This window comes from Protopterus annectens, chromosome 12.part0 (genome assembly GCF_019279795.1).
Source record: "Protopterus annectens isolate FY-2018-M chromosome 12.part0, PAN1.0, whole genome shotgun sequence".
Taxonomy (NCBI): Eukaryota; Metazoa; Chordata; order Ceratodontiformes; family Protopteridae; genus Protopterus; species Protopterus annectens.
In genome coordinates, this window is record NC_056746.1 from 948,610,485 (window position 1) to 948,630,233 (window position 19,749).

At 42.9% G+C, this 19,749-nt stretch overlaps 1 protein-coding gene across 2 annotated transcripts in view; it reads right to left on the bottom strand.

The window, feature by feature from the left end:
• The window catches only part of LOC122816904 (androgen-dependent TFPI-regulating protein-like), an 807,251-nt gene that overhangs the window by 771,820 nt on the left and 15,682 nt on the right, over window positions 1-19,749 (bottom strand). Inside the window, exon 2 of one of the 2 annotated variants that reach the window (XM_044089980.1) lies at window positions 10,364-10,507. The exons of the other annotated variant lie outside the window; for it this stretch is intronic. Coding sequence (XP_043945915.1) covers window positions 10,364-10,507 — 144 coding nt within the window. The remainder of the gene's footprint in view (window positions 1-10,363; window positions 10,508-19,749) is intronic. 2 annotated transcript variants of the gene reach the window in all.

Genomic DNA, 19,749 nt, shown 5'->3' on the forward strand with positions numbered 1-19,749 from the left:
AAATGTTAAAGATGATACTAAAAAAACTGTGGTCTGGGCCTAAACAAAACAGGCATTGAAAATGGAAATATTCTGAGGCTTTTTGAATACCTTAAGCACATTTACTTAGAGTTGTACTGAAGAAATACACAATGTCAACCAAGTCTCTAACAAATGTCAAAGAAATGATGAAACTGAATTAATGAATAAAGTAGAAAACTGAAATGAATGTGTAGTAATTATTCACTGTGGGTGCAACAGGGAAATATATAAAGAATCAACCATACCTTAGAACAAAAAATCTGGACCAAGCCATAAAAGGGAGACAAAGGCCCAAAAATACGGACATTTTTTAAATATTGTTCTTAAAAACCTAGAAAGTTGATAAAATAATATGTTCTGCATCTAAGTGTCTGTCATTATTTTCTAACTTCAGTCTTTAATGATTTGCTACTAATTTGCCAGAAAAAAAGAAGTTATGTATTCACCATAACGCTCCATCTGAGTAGTTGTACTTCATTTGTCTTCAACTTTTGGGCTTCGGATCCAGCATGGATCTGACATGGTCATCACTGATCCGAGCTCTCAGCCCCCCCTACCTATAATGCCCCCGTCTCCTTTCTCCCTTCAGATTGAGTTTGCTGCTGGCAATAAACACACACCCGACCCAACAAGGCCTTACCACTGCTGACAGTCCTAAAATTCCTGAGCCAAGGAACACAAGGAACCTTATGTGACAATCACTTTATTACACATGGTCAGAATAATAGTGACAAGGCAGGGGGGAAGGAAGGGGGGACAGTTGAAGACAAATGATGTACAACTACTCAGATGGAATGTTATGGTGAGTACATAACTTCTTTATCTGAAGTAGTTTATTTCATTTGGTCTTCAACCTTTGGGACAGAGTCCCCAGCTACTTACACCTGGGAGACCCTCATGGAAGAATATTCCCGAGCATGGCAGAGCCAAACGAAGCCCTACCTCTGGAAATTATGTCCAACCTATAGTGGAAAATGAAGGTATGAGATGAGGACCATGCAGCAGCAGAACAAATGCCATCCAGAGAGACCCTGGACCAGAATGCCACTGAGGTAGCCATAGACCTGGTAGAGTGTATTTTTACCTAGCATGGTAAAGAGAGCCCCTTAGTTAAATAGGCCCTGGTAATGCACTCGGTTATCCATCTGGCAATTGTAACTTTGGAAATTGGTTTGCCAAAAAAGGGTTTAGCATACGAAACAAACAATTGGTCAGGCTTTCTAAAGGATTTAATCCTGTGAAGGTAGAAACGTAGTTGTCTATGTACATCTAATAAATGCAATTTATATTCTCCCCTGTTTTAAAATTTGGAAAAAATTCTGGCAGATTGATAGTTTGGTTTATGTTTGCTTCAGAGGCCTCTTTTGGCAAAAAAGGATTAGTGCATAGGGAGACTCTATCCTTGTGGAAGATCATGTAAGGCACTTTGACAGAAAGAGCTTGGAGTTTCGACACCATCCTAGCAGAAGTGATGGCTACCAAGAAAGCAGTCTTCCAGGATAGATATTGTAACTCAACTGTAACTGCAGGTTCAAAAGAGGGTGAAACTAGAGCCTGGAGAACCAAGGTAAGGTCCCATGGAGGTGTAGGATCTTTCATCGGAGAATGTAGTAACAAGGTACCATTTAGGAAAGCCTTTTAGAGCTTAGGAGACGTTAAGGAAGTCATATTGTCCCCTACTTGAAAAGTAGAGATAGCGGCCAGTTGTACTTTAATAATGGACGACCTGGCGCCCTGTTAAAAAAACCCGCTAAGAAATCTAAAACTGCCAAGACCAAGGCTGTAAAAGGGTCTAAGGCACGCTGTGAAGCCCAGACCAAAAAAACGCTTTCATGTGCTAGGGTAGACTCTTCTGGTTGATGACTTGTGAGCCGCAACCAGAATCTCCTTAATCGATGAAGATAAACTGGGAGTCCTGACGATCACTGGAACTAGAGCAGCCAAGCAGTGAGCTTCAGACTGACCAGCTCTGGATGAGGTATCCGCGAGGGATGAAAAATAAGATCCGGAACTGGATCCAGAGTCCATGGTGGAACTACTGTGTGAGACCGTAGGGACGGGAAGCAGACTTGGCGAGGCCAGAATGGGGCAATGAGGAAGACTGTACTCCCCAACCTGCGAGCTTTCTGCAGAAACTTGGAGATCAAGAGCAGAGGAGGACAGGCATACAGTACACCGGGAGGCCCAGCATGAACGAGAGCATCTCTGGGGGCTTCACCCTGAGGGAGGCACAGGGAAAAAACTTGCTGCACTTTGCGTTGGAAGGAGATGCAAAGAGATTGCAGCAAGGACGACCCTACCTGAGGAAGATCTGCTCCGCCACTGAAGGGCTCAGAGACCACTCGTAAGGCATCGGAATGGACCTGCTGAGCCTATTCGCTACAATGTTGGACGGACCCAGAATGTGCATTGCTACCAGAAAACGAACAGTGGAGATCGCCCATTCCTACACTCTCATGGCTTCGCGAAAAAGGCGGTAGGATCTGGTTCCCCCCTGTTTGTTGATGTATCAGACTACTGACAAGTTGTCCGTCTGGATGGCAATCGTCCCTAGAGGCAGATGGGCATGAAGAGCTTGTAAAGTTAGAAGCACCACCATCATCTCTATCACGTTAATATGCAGACTGGTCTCGGGAAGGGACCACGTGCCTTGGACCGTCCACCCTGAGTAATCCCCCCCCCACACACCTGAGCAGGGAGGCATCTGTGGTCACTGTGGCTTTGGGCAAGCGTGGAAGATAGGGACAACCCTTTGTTAGGTCTGGAGACTGAATCCACCACAGAGGGGAGTCCCCGCACACCCGGGATATTCGGACAGGATAAGACAACGGTTGGTCCAGAAGAAAGCATTGGACGGCAAGAGTCCACTGTAGAATGCGCATGTGAAGGTGTGCAAAGAGCAATAATTGGATTACAGCAGACATGGAACCCAAGGCCCTGAGAACTGATTCTGCCGTTGGAACCTCTGCATGAAGAACCTGCAAGACATGCACCTTTAGACTGTATTTTCTCTCTGGGGTAAGAAAGACCTGCATTTGAATTGCATCTTACTGAACTCTGATAAAGTCCAGGCTCTGAACTGGAGTCAGTACTGATTTGAGAGATTGATGGTAATGCCTAGTTTTTGGCTAAGAGTAAAAAAAAAAAAAAGAGTCCCTGGCTTGGCAAAAAAGATGCTTGGTCGAAGCAGCAAAGAGCCAATCACCCAGGTATGGAAAGACATGAATACCTTGAAGCCTCAGGTGAGCCGCGACTACTACCATCACTTTGGTGAACACCCAGGGGGCAGTGGTGAGACCAAAGGGAAGGGCTCTGAATTGAAAATGATTGGCTCCTAGCCGGAAGCGGAGAAACCTCCAGGAGCGTCTGTCCATTTTAATACGGTAGTAAGTGTCTTGGAGGTTGACCGAGAACATCCAGTCATTCATCTGCAGATAGGGCAGGACAGAGAGAAGAGTGACCACCCGAAATTTTGTCTTGGTTACTGCCAGGTTTAGGGTGGAAAGATCCAAGATGGGTCTTAGGTCTCTCCCGATTTCTTTGACACTAAAAAGAACCGGAAATAAAACCCCAATCTGGACTGGTCTGGGGCAACCTTTTGGATGACTCACTTGCTTAGCAGCTTGTCTACTTCCAAGGCTGCTGCCTCCCACTGAGTGGGTGGAACATCTGGGAGGTGTCTGGGAAGAAGAGGTGGTTGGTTGAAGAGAACTGAATAGCCTCTAGATATGATCTGCAGTACCCAGCGATAGTTTGTAATGGACTCCCATGCCGCTGGGTGCAGTGAAAGGCAAACCCCGACTGCCTCCAGAGAGGAGTAGTCGGAGAACCCTTCAGGGTTGCTGCCTGGGCCTATCCGAGAAAGGTTCTCGGGACCCAGTATTTCTTGAACCCCCCCCCTGCCTCTGGGCCGGCGCATATCGTAACTCCCTCTGCTTCTGGGGGACGAATTGTCCTGAGTGTCCCAGGAAAACACTCGAGACTTTTGGAACCATATCTTCTTCATCCCTCACTGATTCCTGGAAAAGGATCTTTGAGGGGAGGAGAAGTGGATCCCAACGGCAGACAGAGGCTTCCCATCCTTCTCACTCTGGGCAAGTGTCTCTCTCAGTGACTTCTCAAAAAGGGAAGAACCATCAAAAGGGGTGTTCGTAAAAGACACCTTAAAGGGGTCAGAGAACTGACACAGCCGGAGCCAGGAATGATGCCTGATGGTGATTCCTGAACCAGCAGCCCTACCGGCTCCATCCGTTGCATGGGAGAAAAGGTGCATGGACGTATTAGAAATGGCTTTTAGAGTGGCCATTCGGGTGGAGAACATCTTTTTGTCCTCCTCCGACATGGACTCTGGGGTTGATTCAGTGACCTCCTTGACTAGGTCACACTGTAATTGAGTCAGGTGTGCCATATAGTTCAGCACCTGGATGGCAAAGGTCACTGAAGCATGCACCTGCTTACCAAAATGGTCCAAAGTCTGTGATTCGTGGTCAAGAGGGTGGACCGTAGAGCTCTCCTGAGCTAGCTCTTTCTTTGTGGCCGCTGCCACGACCATAGCATCTACCGGGGATCTTTGAACCAGTGCATCTTGTCTGCTGGGGGACTGAGGACCTTGTCAGGATGCTTTGGGATAGGCTCCACTGTGTCCGGCTCCTTCCATGCCTGAGATGTCATTAGATCCACCAAGGGATCCACAAGAGGGGACACCCAGGAAGTAGATGTGCCTGTGCCGAACGCCTCAAGAAACACTGTTTCATCTGGGGTCTGTTTTTGGGCAGACCCCCCCCCTTCTGGTGCAGGATTTCCATATCTCCAAAAGGAGACATCCTTGGGGGGGATGAGGGGGAACCTTCCCCTTCCTCCAAATCAGTGTCTGAGGTAACGGACTCCAAAGAGGAGTCCAGTTGTCTCCTCTTACACATCCGTTTGTGAGGTACCCCCTCAGCATGGCTCTCTGGGGAGGATTCGCAAACATCTAGGTGCTCCCTGACTGGGGCTGCTTGAGGCATTACAGGCACGGGCTGTCCCTGAGAGGACAAAATGGTCAGAACCGTACCAAATCCAGAGGGGGTCAGAACGGAGTCCGAGGACAAAATGCTCAAGGGTCTCAACAGCACCGAGAGAGCCCGCTCCACCACATCGAAGGCAGATGGAGAATCGACCTCCAAAGTAGACCCCAATGGAGCCGTTCACCTCTGATCTGACAGCGGAGTCAGAGCTGAGACCCTAGGAGCTGAGATAACAAGGGAGGCACTGCAGTCCGACCCACTCAGAGCTGACAGCATCCCCTCATTCTGACCCTGAGGCTATGGCCCCGAGAGCTCAGATCCGACGCTGTCAGATCCGACAAACTCAAAGCAACGGCTGGCATCATGGTACTATCGGCGCCAACCCCACGACCCCAAGGGTCCTCGGATCCAAGGGCTCTGATACCACAGGTCAGATCGGAGAAGGAGAAATTGGAGAGAAAAAGGTTTGTGAGGCACCCCCTTCATAGGGAGAGGGTGCAGGCAAGAACCCTATCTGAATTTGAGTGTGGATGAATTTCCGCATCATTTTGTCCATCTCCGCTTCACTAAGGGACAGCTGGAGCAGGAAGAAGAGGCCATGGAAACGGGTCTAGAATAGCGGTCAGGGGAAACATGAGACTGCATTCAGACCACCTCTGGCTCAGGAGAAAATGTGGGGGAGAAGAGCTGGGGAGAACCAGGCCTGGAAGTCACAATTTTGGAGGGTGGACCAGCCGGGACAGAGCGGTTGGGAGAAACTTGCAGGGCCTATCCTTTTTTGTCATCTCCCCTTCCCCAGACCTCTTGGTGGGAGTCTGAGTCCCTGAGGCCTGGGAAGGTGAAGGTAATGCTGCAGGTGAAGATCTAGTAGAGGGGGTAGGAACAGCCATTCCCGACACGGGCAAAAGGCCCTTAACTATCAGTTTGTTCCTCCTGTCCTGAAGTGCTCTGGGGTTAAACCCAGTGCAGATAGGACAGAAGGTATCAAGGTGAGAAGCACCCAAGCACATGACACACTGAGTGTGGCCATCAGCAGGGGAGAGCTTATGGCCACACTCAGAACAATGTTTAAAGCCAGAATTAGGGACTTCAGACATCATCCCCTTGATAAGGCCCAAGATACACACACAGGCACGCTAGAGAAAAGAAAGGCAAAAAAGGGATTTATTTTTTTTTTTTTTTTTTTTTTTTTTTTTTACCGACACTAATCGTGAGGGGGAGGATAGCAAAGGAGTTTAGAAAAAGGAAAAACTAACTCACTTACACGATTTTTGACCAAAAAACACACACCATGCTGCCAAGAGCTCAGACCATGTTGCAGGCTGTATCAGCGGCAAATGAGATCTGAAGGGAGGAAGAAGACAGAGGGCATTATGGGTAGGGCGGAGGAGCTGAGAGCTCAGATCAATGATGTTAGCTATGCAGTCGTGTCGGATCCATGCCGGATCTGAAGCCCAAGGGTTGAAGACCAAATGAAGTAAACTACTTCAGATCCACAATTTTATGAAAAACGGACCAAAAATATGTAGCAAAAATCTGGACGTTTTGGGAAAATCTGTACAGTTGAAAGGAATGAAAACAACCTTGTGACAGGCTACATCAGTACTTAGTAAGCATGTGATCTGCACTAGTTCCTCAAAAAGAAGATGTTACTGTATTTCAAATTCTGTCTTGGAGAAGACAAAAAAATTATAACAGGTATTATGAATTGCTGTAACAGTGATCTCCACAAAGAATATACACATTTAGGAGGAATTTAACAGGGGGTTTAATTCCAGACCAAACACAATGGGGAATGCTCAATTAAAGAACTATCCTACAATTAAACAAGGACGGAAGAAACCCAGTCAGCATGATCTGAGTTATCAGCAGTAAACTATAGTCTGAAAGGTAATGAAATTCTGTGTCTATAAATTATTATTTTATCATAAGAGTAGGACAACCACCATTATTACAAAATATTACTGTTTCTGTTACCCTTTTCCCTAGAAATCAAAAAACATTAACACAGTTATTGCTCACAGACTTTACAGAGCTGCATAATATTAAGTTAGTCAACATAAAACCATCAAGGGCAGACTTTTGCTCAGTTAAACTGCACTGTGCTTTAAAACAATATTAGTACATATGACAAAAAAAGAAAATGTATAATGGTGTAGTGCTTTCTAAAAAAATTAAGTCTCAAAGCAGGAGACACGAGAGTTGAAGGCCCCCTGCTTTGGACTGAGATACCTCACACTCACAAGATACTTCTAATCCTTCTCACTCTTTTACTTCCCTTAACCCCTGGAGCTGCTAACAGGGTTCTCTCCATCACCACATAATGTGCTGTGCTTCTCCCCCACTACCTAGCATTCATACTACTTCCCTGTCCTCCTCCCCCTTTTCATTTTCTGCAGAATTCAGCTTGCTCGCTTGCTGCATTTGCAAGGCTGCTACAACTGACCAAGGCTTTTTCACTAAACCTTGGAAGTCATTTGTGAAATCAATTCATCCTTCTCTATCCCATAATTCTTTAAATTTTTTATTTTTATTTTTTATTTACACCTTGTTCTGGTTATACCCATTAAGCCAAAGGCTTCTTTTCAGGGGAGAGCTAAGGTGGTATTCATACTGAATGGAGAAATCCGGCCAGGACACTGGGGAAAGTCCGTTACGCTTTTCGATAAGTGCTGTGAGATATTTTACCTTCACCTGAGCTACCACCAACTCAGACAGATGGGGCCTTGGTTTAATGTCTCATCCCAAGGACAGCACAATCAGGAGATCAGCACCCCCTTCCCCCTATAGGTTGTATTGCAATGTCAGCATTGGGAAATTAATCCAACTTCCTGGAATAGCAAAGTAATCCCCAACCATCCACACCAAAGGCAAGTGTGCTACCTGTAAGAGCTACTGAGATCACCTCCTTTATTTTTTCTCCATTTCTTGTTATGCACATAAATCTAGTTCCTATTTCCATGTTTTCCCTAAACCTCTATATTGTTTCTTCTCCCTTCTACTCATCTTTTTCTCAATTTGCATATCCTGTTGTGTTCAGTTTTCTTTCCCATTTCTCTGCAGTTTTGTATAGTTCTTCCTTTCCTATTTCCAGTTCTTTTTTTTATTTTAAGCATCTCTCCAAATAATATAGCTCTCTTCCTTTTTCATTTTATGTTGTCCCTTTCTTTTATTTTAGTTAGTTATTTTAGTTTATCTGCTAACTGCAGTACTACATATTATCAACTAATGCCTCTACTGCTGTCCATAATTATTATAGCTAGCAAGGATGTGCAGCAGGTAAAGGTGATAAAGGATAATGAGGGAAACATACTTACAAGCGAGGAGAGTGTGTTGAGCAGATAGAATGAAGAGAATGAGAGGGAGAGAAGGCTAGATTATATGGGGATAGTGAATCAGGAAGTGCAATGGATTAGCAAGGAGGAAGTAAGGATAGCTATGAAGAGGATGAAGAATGGAAAGTCTGTTGGCCCAGATGACATACCTGTGGAAGCATGACGGTGTTTAGGTGAAATGGCAGTGGAGTTTTTAACCAGATTGTTTAATGAAATCTTAGAAAGTGAGAGGATGCCTGAGGAATGGAGAAAGTGTTTTGGTACCGATTTTTAAGAATAAAGGTGATGTACAGAGCTGTAGTAACTACAGAGGGATTAAATTGATCAGTCACAGCATGAAGTTATGGGAAAGAGTAGAGGAAGCTAGGTTAAGAAGGGACGTCATGATTAGTGATCAGCAGTATGGTTTCATACCGGGAAAGTGCACTACAGATGTGATGTTTGCTCTGAGAGTGTTGATGGAGAAGTACAGAGAAGGTCAGAAGGAGTTGCATTGTGTTTTTGTAGACTTAGAGAAAGCATATGACAGCGTGCTTAGAGAGGAGTTGTGATACTGTATGAGGAAGTCAGGAGTGTGTCAGAGAAGTATCTAAGAGTGGTACAGTATATGTACGAGGGTAGTGTGACAGCGGTGAGGTCTGCGGTGGGAGTGACGGATGCGTTTAAGGTGGAGGCGGGAATACATCAAAGATCAGCTCCGAGCCCTTTCTTATTTGCAATGGTGATGGACAGGTTGACAGACGAGATCAGACAGGAGTCCCCGGTGACTATGATGTTTGCAGATGGCATTGTGATCTGTAGTGAGAGTAGGGAACAGGTGGAGACGACCCTGGAGAGATGGAGATATGCTCTAGAGAGAAGAGGAATGGAGATCAACAGGACTAAGACAGAATATATGTGTGTGAATGAGAGGGAGGATAGAGGAATGGTGAGGATGCAAGGAGTAGAGGTGAAGAAGGTGGATGAGTTTAAGTACTTGGGATCAATAGTTCAGAGTAATGGTGAGTGTGGAAGAGAGGTGAAGAAGAGAGTACAGGCAGGGTGGAGAAGCGTGTCAGGAGTGATTTGTGACAGATGAGTACCAGTAAGAGTGAAAGGGAAGGTCTACAAGATGGTAGTGAGACCAGCTATGTTATATGGGTTGGAGACAGTGGCACTGACAAAAAGGCAGGAGTTAGAGCTGGATGTGGCAGAGTTAAAGATGTTAAGATTTGCACTGGGTGTGACGAGGGTGGACAGGGTTAGGAATACGTACATTAGAGGGTCAGCCCAGGTTGGAAGGTTTGGAGACAAAACCAGAGAGGCAAGATTATGTTGGTTTGGACATGTGCTGAGGAGGGATGCTGAGTATATTGGGAAAAAGATGCTAAGTATGAAGCTACCAGGTAACAGGAAAAGAGGACGGCCTAAGATGAGGTTTATGGATGTGGTGAGAGAACATGCAGGTGGTTGGTGTGACAGAACAAGATGCAGAGGACAGGAAGAAATGGAAACAGATGATCCACTATGGCGACCCCTAACAGGAACAGCCGAAAGATGATGATGATGTGGCAAGTGTACTGTGTTATCATACCTGCTTGTGTGGTGCATGCAATGGGAATGCATAAATACATACATGTGTACGTATAAATATATGCACATATCTGTTTTGACTAGATAAGAATTTAGATATGCATAAAAGCCTTTTTAGGCGTGATCCAGGTAGTTCACGCTACTGTATGGTAGTGCTTACAATGGAATTAAACTGAAGACTTCAATCTTCAGCCAGGTAATAGCTTGTGGCCTTAATACTCCAGACAGATGCTACTACTACTGACATTTTGTGCAAGCTACTTTTTCTGTCCAACTTGTATTTTAGTTATCTCCAATCCCCACCTCTATATACTTAGCCCATATTGTTTTTCAAAGTATATGGAATAAATTCACAGTCAAATAAATAATCTGCATGATTCACAGCACACTAAATATGAATGCACCACTGTTAACAAATGACATACTTACTGTGCCTACAGGGAAGGCCAGTACTGAGAAGAGACCATCTCGGAATGAAACTAAGGTAGAAAGACTCTGCTTTTCCTTGACTTTGTCCCACAGCTGTCCTATGTCAGCAAGGAAGCAGATACTGAAAAAAACAGCCTGCAAGACCTATGGAGATAGAAGGAAGATCATCAAAATGAAATATACAACAGTCTAGTTTCATCAATTATTTCAAATAAAACTTGATACCCTGATTATCAAATCCTACAAGATTGAAGGGTTTCTATACGCAGTTCTTTTTATTTACATATCAGTCCTTTTATTCTCTTATACCTACTTTATCCTATTTAGGGTCTATGAAAAGCCAAAGCCTATCTCGGCATTCAGTTGGCATAAGGCAAGAACCTCTAGACTGGATGTCAGTCCACTGCAAGACACACACTTATTCAAACACTGCACATGCATACACCTTTGGGGAATTTGAAGGACTGACCAATTAACCTGTGTGCTTTTAGGATACAGAAGGAATTCCAATAAACATCAGGAAGGCATTCGGACTCTGCCCAAAAGGTGTCAAGGTTTTTATTTATATATTTGCTGTCTGGGGTATAGTTCGGATCCCACTGGAACATTTTCAGACTCAGCCTGGGAATCAAACCAGAGAAATAAGTGCTGAGTGGCATCAATGTTACTATTTTACCACTGTGATGCCTGTTTACATATTAAACTCTGCATTTCCTAATGATAAGCAAACATAAACAAAAGTCAAGTACTTATCATGACAACAGATTTGGAAAGCAGGTCTATTCATTACAATAGCAAGACTAAAGCATGCTAGCTTTAGACTAGCTTGCAAGTCAAACTTTCCCAGGCTGCAAAATCCCCCCCCCCCCCCCAACCTCCTATAATGATGCATCATGGTGCCAAGCCTCTAAAGATTTTCAGTGAGAAATATAAAAGGTGTCTAGGATTAGAGTAAATGGAAAATGGAGAGAATCTACCCATTTCACTAGAAGTGGGGAAGGTAGATGGCTCTGCTACAGAGTCTGGACCTGCTCTTTCAGGTCTATCATTATGGTAAGTACACAAAATTTAGCATTTGATAAGAGAAGGTCCATCATCCTTAAACAGCAGAAGAATCCCAATAAACCCTCCTCAGTGGTCTCTACACTCTATAGGAACATATATATAGATATATATTTTATGGATATACTTATGTCCTGCCTTACTTTACTCACCACTGATGTCCACCCAGGTCTCCATGAACCCATTCTTCTCATTGTCCCTTATTTTAAGGGCAATGTCCCCAACTGAATTCTGCTTGACCCTGCAGGTGTGGCCTCCCTTTACACGGAAACAGCAACCTCACAGTCTTTATCCCCCCTACATGTCCAGGTTCTACTTCATGCATTTGTTCTAACAGTTCAAGGAGAGTGGCCCTGCCTCTTCATGGAGAAAACAATTTCATGATCTTTGACCCCCTAAGACAGTTACTTCCTCATGAGAGAGAGAGAGTGACAGCTGATAATGGAGGAGTAAACATCATATGTTATGATACGATATGATGCCATATCATATGGCGTGGGTTTTTTTTTTTTTTTGCAAAAAGGAGCTCCCTAACTGGATGAAGTTTAAATGATGCATGCATCACCACCCACATCACCTTCCTCCTGTCACTTGTTGCAACCCAGTAGCCTACTATGTGATCAGAAAGACTTCACTGAGGCTACTCCAAGAACAGCACCCACCCACAAGTAGTTTCCAACCTTCACCCAGTATAGGCACACTCATTCTTCCTGCCTTCACCTTCAACTGTCTAAACCACGATTCCAACTTGGGATACCTGTACCATAATCAAGACTTTACCCCTTTACATGACTGGTACAGGCTGGGGAAGATATTTCTAACAGTAGCTCCCAAAGAAAGTCCACATATACTCCTGCTCTTTCTCTCTCTGGAACGTTCAGCATCAGACAATAATATACAGTATGTGTTACTGCAGCTAGGCATTTTGTTTTCCTACAACCCATGAATGGAATTAGCAGTGACTATTTCTAAATCAGGTTCTCTCTTGCTCTTTTTTTTTTTTTTTTTTTTTTTGCCACAATCTCCTCTTCTAACTCATTTCCCCTCTAGTACTACATTCTTTCCACATTTTAGATCTTCTCAGTGTGGAATACTTATCATAAACTCACCCAATTAACATGGTAGGCCTCAGATTGACAATAAATATTAAAAAGGTCATTTATAATCACTACTTCTACATACAATTACTTACAGATATCTTCCAGTTGTAGTTTACTTTGTGCCTAATGTGCATTTTGTATTATAAGGCTTACTGAAGGTATGCATTATCTTTTGACTGCATTCTGTATATAATTTTCATCCAAGGCTTTAACACTGTATTCATTCTCTCTTTCTTTGTGCCATTGTTTTACATGGTAAAATGTGACGTCTCATTTTATGTATATGTCCTGATGAATGTCGATCACATTGTATGTAAAAAGTTCTGACCAGATGGACTTAACCAGTCACCAATATGAAACAAATCAAAATAAATGAATTAATTCTTTTATAACCCACTTAATGCAATTCAGGGCTGCACGGTAGTCACACCCTGTACCAGTGCTCAGTGGTGCAAGGCTGTAAACTAATCTTAAAAGAGGGCACCAAACTATTACAGGAATAATATATGTCTTTTTGGATGTGAAGGAAATTGAAGAATCTGTCAGAAAACAATGAAGACTCAGTAAGGATGTATACACTCTACACTGAAGGCAAGACAGCTCAGAATGAAACTAAATAACATAGCCACGTGAAGCAGCAATGCTAATCATTGTGCCACTGCACCACCCAAACAAAATAAACTGATAAATTAACTCACTGTCTTCAACAAAGTCGCTTTCAGATCACCCTGCCATGGTGGCCCTAATTTACTGTAGCCTCTACTACATGGCCTCCTGCTTGTTCTCTTCCTTTGGAGAAATGGATGAAAACTCAACATTTGGGCATAGATCTCAAAGTTGGGCCTCGCTAGGGAGATACGCACAAGAAGTAATACTACAGTCCTTCTAGGATGAAGACGTCTTCTTCTACTCAATCAGCATCTAATCCAGCATACTACAAGATACCAGTCTGTTTTTAGGAAATCAATATATATATTTAAACTCAATCTCTGCACTTAGAAGCCATGCACAGCTTTAGCCTCCACATCTGGACCCAATGGCTTTGGTCATTTATTCCACAAGTGACTCATTTTCTACAGTTTCTCACTTGTTGTTGGAGACTTTTACTTTACTTAATATTCTTTCTTTTTATCCGGGTGAGGATAATAATGGGACTAAACCAAGCAGGGCATCCCAAACTTTCTTTTCTCCAACCAGATGCCAATTAATCTGGAGGGAAAAATGGTTCCAGGTTAGCTGAGACATACAATTTTCTTCTTCATTTCCTATGCCTGCTCTGGGCCACTTACCTACCTGTGAGCCATGCAATGAACAATTCCAACAGGAGTCAGCCACAGGCATGCCAATACCACTTTAGGTAGCTCTTGATCTAAAAAACAGCAACTCCAGTTAAAGGTCCTCACTAATTACTGAGCCCTTCATTGCATCACAGAGGTCAAGCTAATGGACCCTGCAGAGAACCATAATTTTTGCTGCTTGTACCTGTGATCATACTCAAGCATTTACTACTCACAGTTCATGGCTGAAGTTAAATGATGGGATGTAGTCTAACTGGTAACTGACAAGTTTTAGCTGAGGCCTTAGTTACCGTTACAGCATTAAAAATTAGTTCAGTGCCAAGACCAATGCTTTTTCCCCAAGCCACTTGCCAATCTCATGTACCCCGTTAAGATCACTAATAAAAACAAAAGCAAGACGTACTTATAGTCCTCCACCAAGGACAGCAGTTTCTCTCATCTGAAAACAGCAATAAAGTATTTTCTAAGACAGTACCATGCTTTATAGGGTTTATACTGAATCAGTGAACACTTAAAAAAGCGAACTCTGATTTATCGACCCTATGTAAGCAAAAGCTTACAATCCCGAACACTCGGAACTGCGATTTTTTCCCCTGGGGAAAAAAAATCTTAAAACAGTATATAATGTGGGGGGGCTTCACCCCCACAACCTCCCCACTTAAATATACCAACTCTGAGAGCGCATCACAGTGGAGGAAATGGCAAACTCCCAAAACCGGCCCAGCGATTTTTTTCCCTGGGGAAAAAAAAAAAAAAAAAAAAAAAAAAAAAAAAAAAAAAAATCGCTGTTCTGGGTGTTCGGGATTGTAAGCTTTCACTTGCATAGGGTCGATGAATCAGCGTTCACCGATTCAATATAGACCTTCTTTATATGGGGGGGGGGTTATTTTCGGGTCTATATTAGAAACTTGACCATTTAGCTTGTCGAACGCCAAAACGTCGACCGCTAAACAGCAAAAGCTTAAAATCGCAAATGGCCACTTACGTGAACTTTTTCATCGGGGAAGAATTTGCTTGGCCGTCGGAAATTAAAATAAACTTCCAAATCCTAACAAAGTGGCGACTTTGCCGCCCCCCCCATACCCCCCCCAACTAAATATACCAACTCCAAGATCGCTCTACATTGGGGAAAGGGCAAATTCCCGATAATGGCCAAGCACATTCTTTCATGATGAAAAACTTTGCGCAAGTGGCCATTCATGATTTTAAGCTTTCGTCATTTAGCTGTCGATGTTTTGGCGTTCGACAAGCTAAGCGGTCGAGCTTATAATATAGACCCTTATTTTCAACCATGCTACCTTACACACCTACACAAATCAGTTAATCACTTGAAGACATTCTAAAGTTCAGGGTCAGATTAAGTCAAGACGGCATCTATATCTGCAAACAAAAGGAATGTCACCTCTAGGTCTTCATATTGGATACCCTCCCAGTCTCAGCTGTCTCTTGATATCTGAATGACTCAATAATAATAACACTGCAAACACAGCTGGTACTGCATTCATATAGAGACCAAACAGAAAACAACGCTGTTCCTGGTACCTCATCCCCATTCCACAGAATGCCAAGACATGCAATCATACATTTTTGCCAGGTCTATCAGACAAATTTAGACTTGATCAGTGAATCCCATGACCCCACTTCAAGCAACTCTGCAAGGGTAAAGAAATGATCTACTGTTCCATGACTTGTAGTTAATATGCACTGTTTCTCAGAATCAGAGTTCAGGCTGTAAGCAAGTAAAGTAATGTCTTTCGGTTTTTCCCAGTTAGGGGTCACCACAGCGGAATGCCGGTCCACTTATGATTGGCAGTAGATTTTTACGGTGCCGAGGTGCCAGCCCGATGCCCAACCTTCAATGAAGGCACACCCATTTACGCACGCACCTACCTGCATGTGTTTAAATGTCACTCAACCGCGGGGAGGACATGCAGACTCCACACAGAAGGCGCTCCAGGCGAGAATCGAACCGGAGAACCTCTTGCTAAGTGCTGCACCATCACAACCTTGTTCAGGCTATAAGCAGGTATCTCTTATTTATCGCTCTGGCAAAGACTCTTCTAAGGAGTCTGAGAAGTGTAACCTTCCCCCACTGCTGAATCACGCTTTCCCTTAGCATGATTGAAATGTGATCACTCAAAATCACCCCCCTTTAATTATAACATTTAAAGAAAATGATTTACACACCCTGGGAAAAGGGGAAAACCCCAATGCAGCACACTACAGTCACACGTAAGTCATTATCTCACAGTACCAACAAATCGAAGACATGACTTGGAAAAAACTGAATTGACCAGTTGTGTTCTAGCAGCCAGAAATCAATTAAATGGCCAAAAAACACACAGAGAAGATAATGAAACACAAACCAGTCTGCCAAGCCAAAAGTATTACCCCCTACCCTCCATGTAAGGATGAAGAGTCAGTTTTGCCACACTGCCTCAAAAATATGTATGACTTTAGTATCTCCAGTAAAAACACAATCATACCTGCAGCCTTAGCACTAATGAAGCCATGGATGTAGCATCGGTTACAGTGACAGACCCCATCCCATGACAGCTGTCTGAGTCGGTCTGCTGACAGTAGGGTACAGACCACTAATTTATAAAGTCCTCAGAATGCTTCTGCTGTCTCCTAAAACCTTACTTAGTATTGTTCAAGACTTTATCACCCTTGTTAACATAAACAAAGCAATGCACTGCCTTCCCCGTCTAACGTGTCAAATGGATTACAAGAACATCATAACAGCCAGCAGACAGTTTTGTCTGCATGGCCTCTCCAAACTCCTCCCATACCAATGCTTTCACTCTAGCAACAGCTGCTGTTGCTGCTTTCCTCACTTGCCAATACTTCTGTTTGCCTCTCAGATGAATGATAGCAGCCCTGTTCAATCAGTGCTTCTACGACTGTCCTCTTCAACCTGATACATTTTTCCTCAAAACCAGTGTCCACCAACAAGACACAAGTTACCATCATGACAACTGCTCACTAGCCTTGATCACAGATCCTTGCTGCCTCAATAAATACAGTCTTGAGTTATCTACTTTGACTTGAAAGCTCCAGCTTCATTTGGAACACAGCTGAAGCACTTTGGAAGCAGGAGAGGAACCATCTTGGAAAGGTGCCTCCAATGAATGTTTCCAAGGGACCTCAACTATCTGTCTAGTCTCCAAGTGCTTTATTGTCAATGCCTCATTTGGAGATTCTAAGAAGTGGTGATCAGCTGACAGCTAGTGAGCACATAGTACACGGACTATCCATCCACATAGCTAAATAAAACCTAGCTGGGCTCAACTCAAAAATGCTATGGGATTCTCACTTGAAAAGAGAAAAGTGGGGTTGGTCTCACTGCCAGCCAAAAGGCAGGATGTATTTATTTTATTGTATTTTATTTTGAATATGATAGCCGGAGTAAACACTCATCTCATTGGACATATTTCAGTCTCAGTCCAGGGGTAAACACAATAGATTTATGACATTATATACAGAGTGACTGACAAAACAAAATATATACACGCATTATATACAGAGTGGACATCAGAGTTAGCGTGCTGAAAGAATCACAATGAAAAGCGGAGTCACAGTAACCAATGTAAAGGGAATATACTTATGTCCTGCCTTACTAAGGATAAGTTATATGACTAGACAGAGTAGTTGCATTTTCCTTGTGCCTTGTAATTTATTTGTTTGTGTCTTTCGGCTTTTCCCGGTTAGGGGTCGCCACAGCGGAACTCCGGTCCACTAATGATTGGCAGTAGATTTTTAAGTGCTGACTTGCTGGGTCTAACGCACAACCTTCAATGAAGGAACGCCCATTCACGCATGTCGACACACAGAAGACGCTCTAACTGAGAATCGAACGGGCAACGTCTAACTGTGAGGCGACAATGCTACCGCAGCACCACCATTGTAATATGATTTCATTTTTGATTAGAAAATGGAGTAAGAAGAATGAACTTTAATAAAAGAAAGAGATTCACGTAGTTTGCAACCAAGGTCTGAGAAAGCATGATGTGTGCACTAAAGCCTAGGTGTGTGTGTGGGGGGTGGGGGTGGGTGGAGGAAAGGATCTGAGTGGTAAGGACTTTGAAGGCTGTATCTTGGTGCATTTCTGAATAGTATGGGAGCTAGTCTGGGGGGAGTTCTCATTCTTGATAAGTTTAAACAGCTGAGAAGTAACTAAAAAGAATGTTGTTCTTCAGATACCAGTTAGCTTTTTCAATGGTTTTGCAATGGTGTTCATTTCTTGGGGAGATAGTGAGGAATATGGCTTGAATGGTAGATGCTTTTCTTTTAGAGGACTGTACAATCAGGAAAGACCATATTCAGATTAATTGGTAAGATACCCTCACTTAGCATTCCTACAGGGTCTGGAAAGAAAAGGGGAGACCCTATTTGCCCAGAATAGGAGAGAGTTGACTGTTCTGCATCTGTAGTCCAGGTGGAGAAGGAAATTTAGGAAGCAGTCCATCTAAATCACTTAACATTTGAATGCAGTGATGTTTTCAATAGTGTTATTCAGCTGACTGAGGATTTGTAGAGGTTGGACACAGAAGTGAGATTTTGCCTAATACCAAAAGTTTTTTTTTTTTGCTTTGTTTTTTTAAGGAAATTAAGCAAAACTTGTTTATCACTTACCCACTGAATAAGGCAGGAAAATCAGTCGGAAGTTTGAGTTTGAGAGAGGGAAGAGAGTGAATAGATGGAATGGAATAGGACCATGTCATCAGGATAAAGCAGGAAAGCAATACTGGATAAGTCAAGAGGGAGTGTGTTAACTGATGCAAAACAGAAGACATGCCAAAGCAGATCCTAGGGGATACCTTTCTACAGAGGAAAGGGATGGAGTTAAGCAACATAGATTTGGCAATGTTGCAAACTTTTCTTTACCAATAAATATAAAACAATAAAGACAATATAGAAATATAAATGGGCACATCAAACAGCAAAAAAAAATGATTAATAAATACTACAAGAGAAAAAAGGAATAACTACTTAACTTGCTTCATCCACAAATTTCACCATATGCAAATTATTTCACTTTTATGCTCATAATACCAAGTAGTCGCACAGGTAAATGTAATAAAACTGCATTTAACTGAGAATGACATGAAAGAGAAGAAATTAAAAATCACCTCTGAAATGAAGGATACAAAATCACACTTAATATCAAGGAGAGAGAGAGAGCACATTGATATGCCAACAATGCCTCCTTTAAAAATGAATTTATATTCATGGCAAATAAAGGAATTCTAAACTAGAACAGTTCACTTTCTGGTGCACACTGCTGGGTAGAGTATAGTTATTTTTTTTTATGCTGACCACTGGTCTAGACAAAATCTCACAATGGTGAGTATACTCTTCTGTCCTGACAAATGACTACAGCAAAATGCTGTCACTGTAACATAAAGTGAAGCACATACAATCATTTCAAAAAAGCTATGAATAAGAACATAGCTTTTCAGTTCTGCCAGTGGCTTACTACAAAGCATCTCAGAAACTACTAGAAACTGAACATCAACATGTAGATCAGTGTTAGGAATCAAGAGAAACCACTATAAAAAAGCAGCAAAAGGTGATTCAGATTTGTTTGGGCTGGAAGTAATGACATTCAGACACTCTAGATGATAATTTGGATTTTAAAATGTTATAAAAATTCACTGAAGAGTACAAAAAACTACACTGTTGCTGGAGATCTGGCATCCGCTGGCTACACTGTACAGGACAATAATCTGAGGAAACCTGTGGTGTCGCACATTTTTATAGCCATTGAGCCATTAATGTTGTTTGGGCAATTATGATAAACAGGTGGTGTCCCACAATGTGGCTACAGTTCATGCAAAGCTTGTAACACAAGCTGAAGTGAACACCGTGAATCATTACACTGCAGAAAAACTAAGTTTGTTTCAGTTATCCAGACATGATGAAA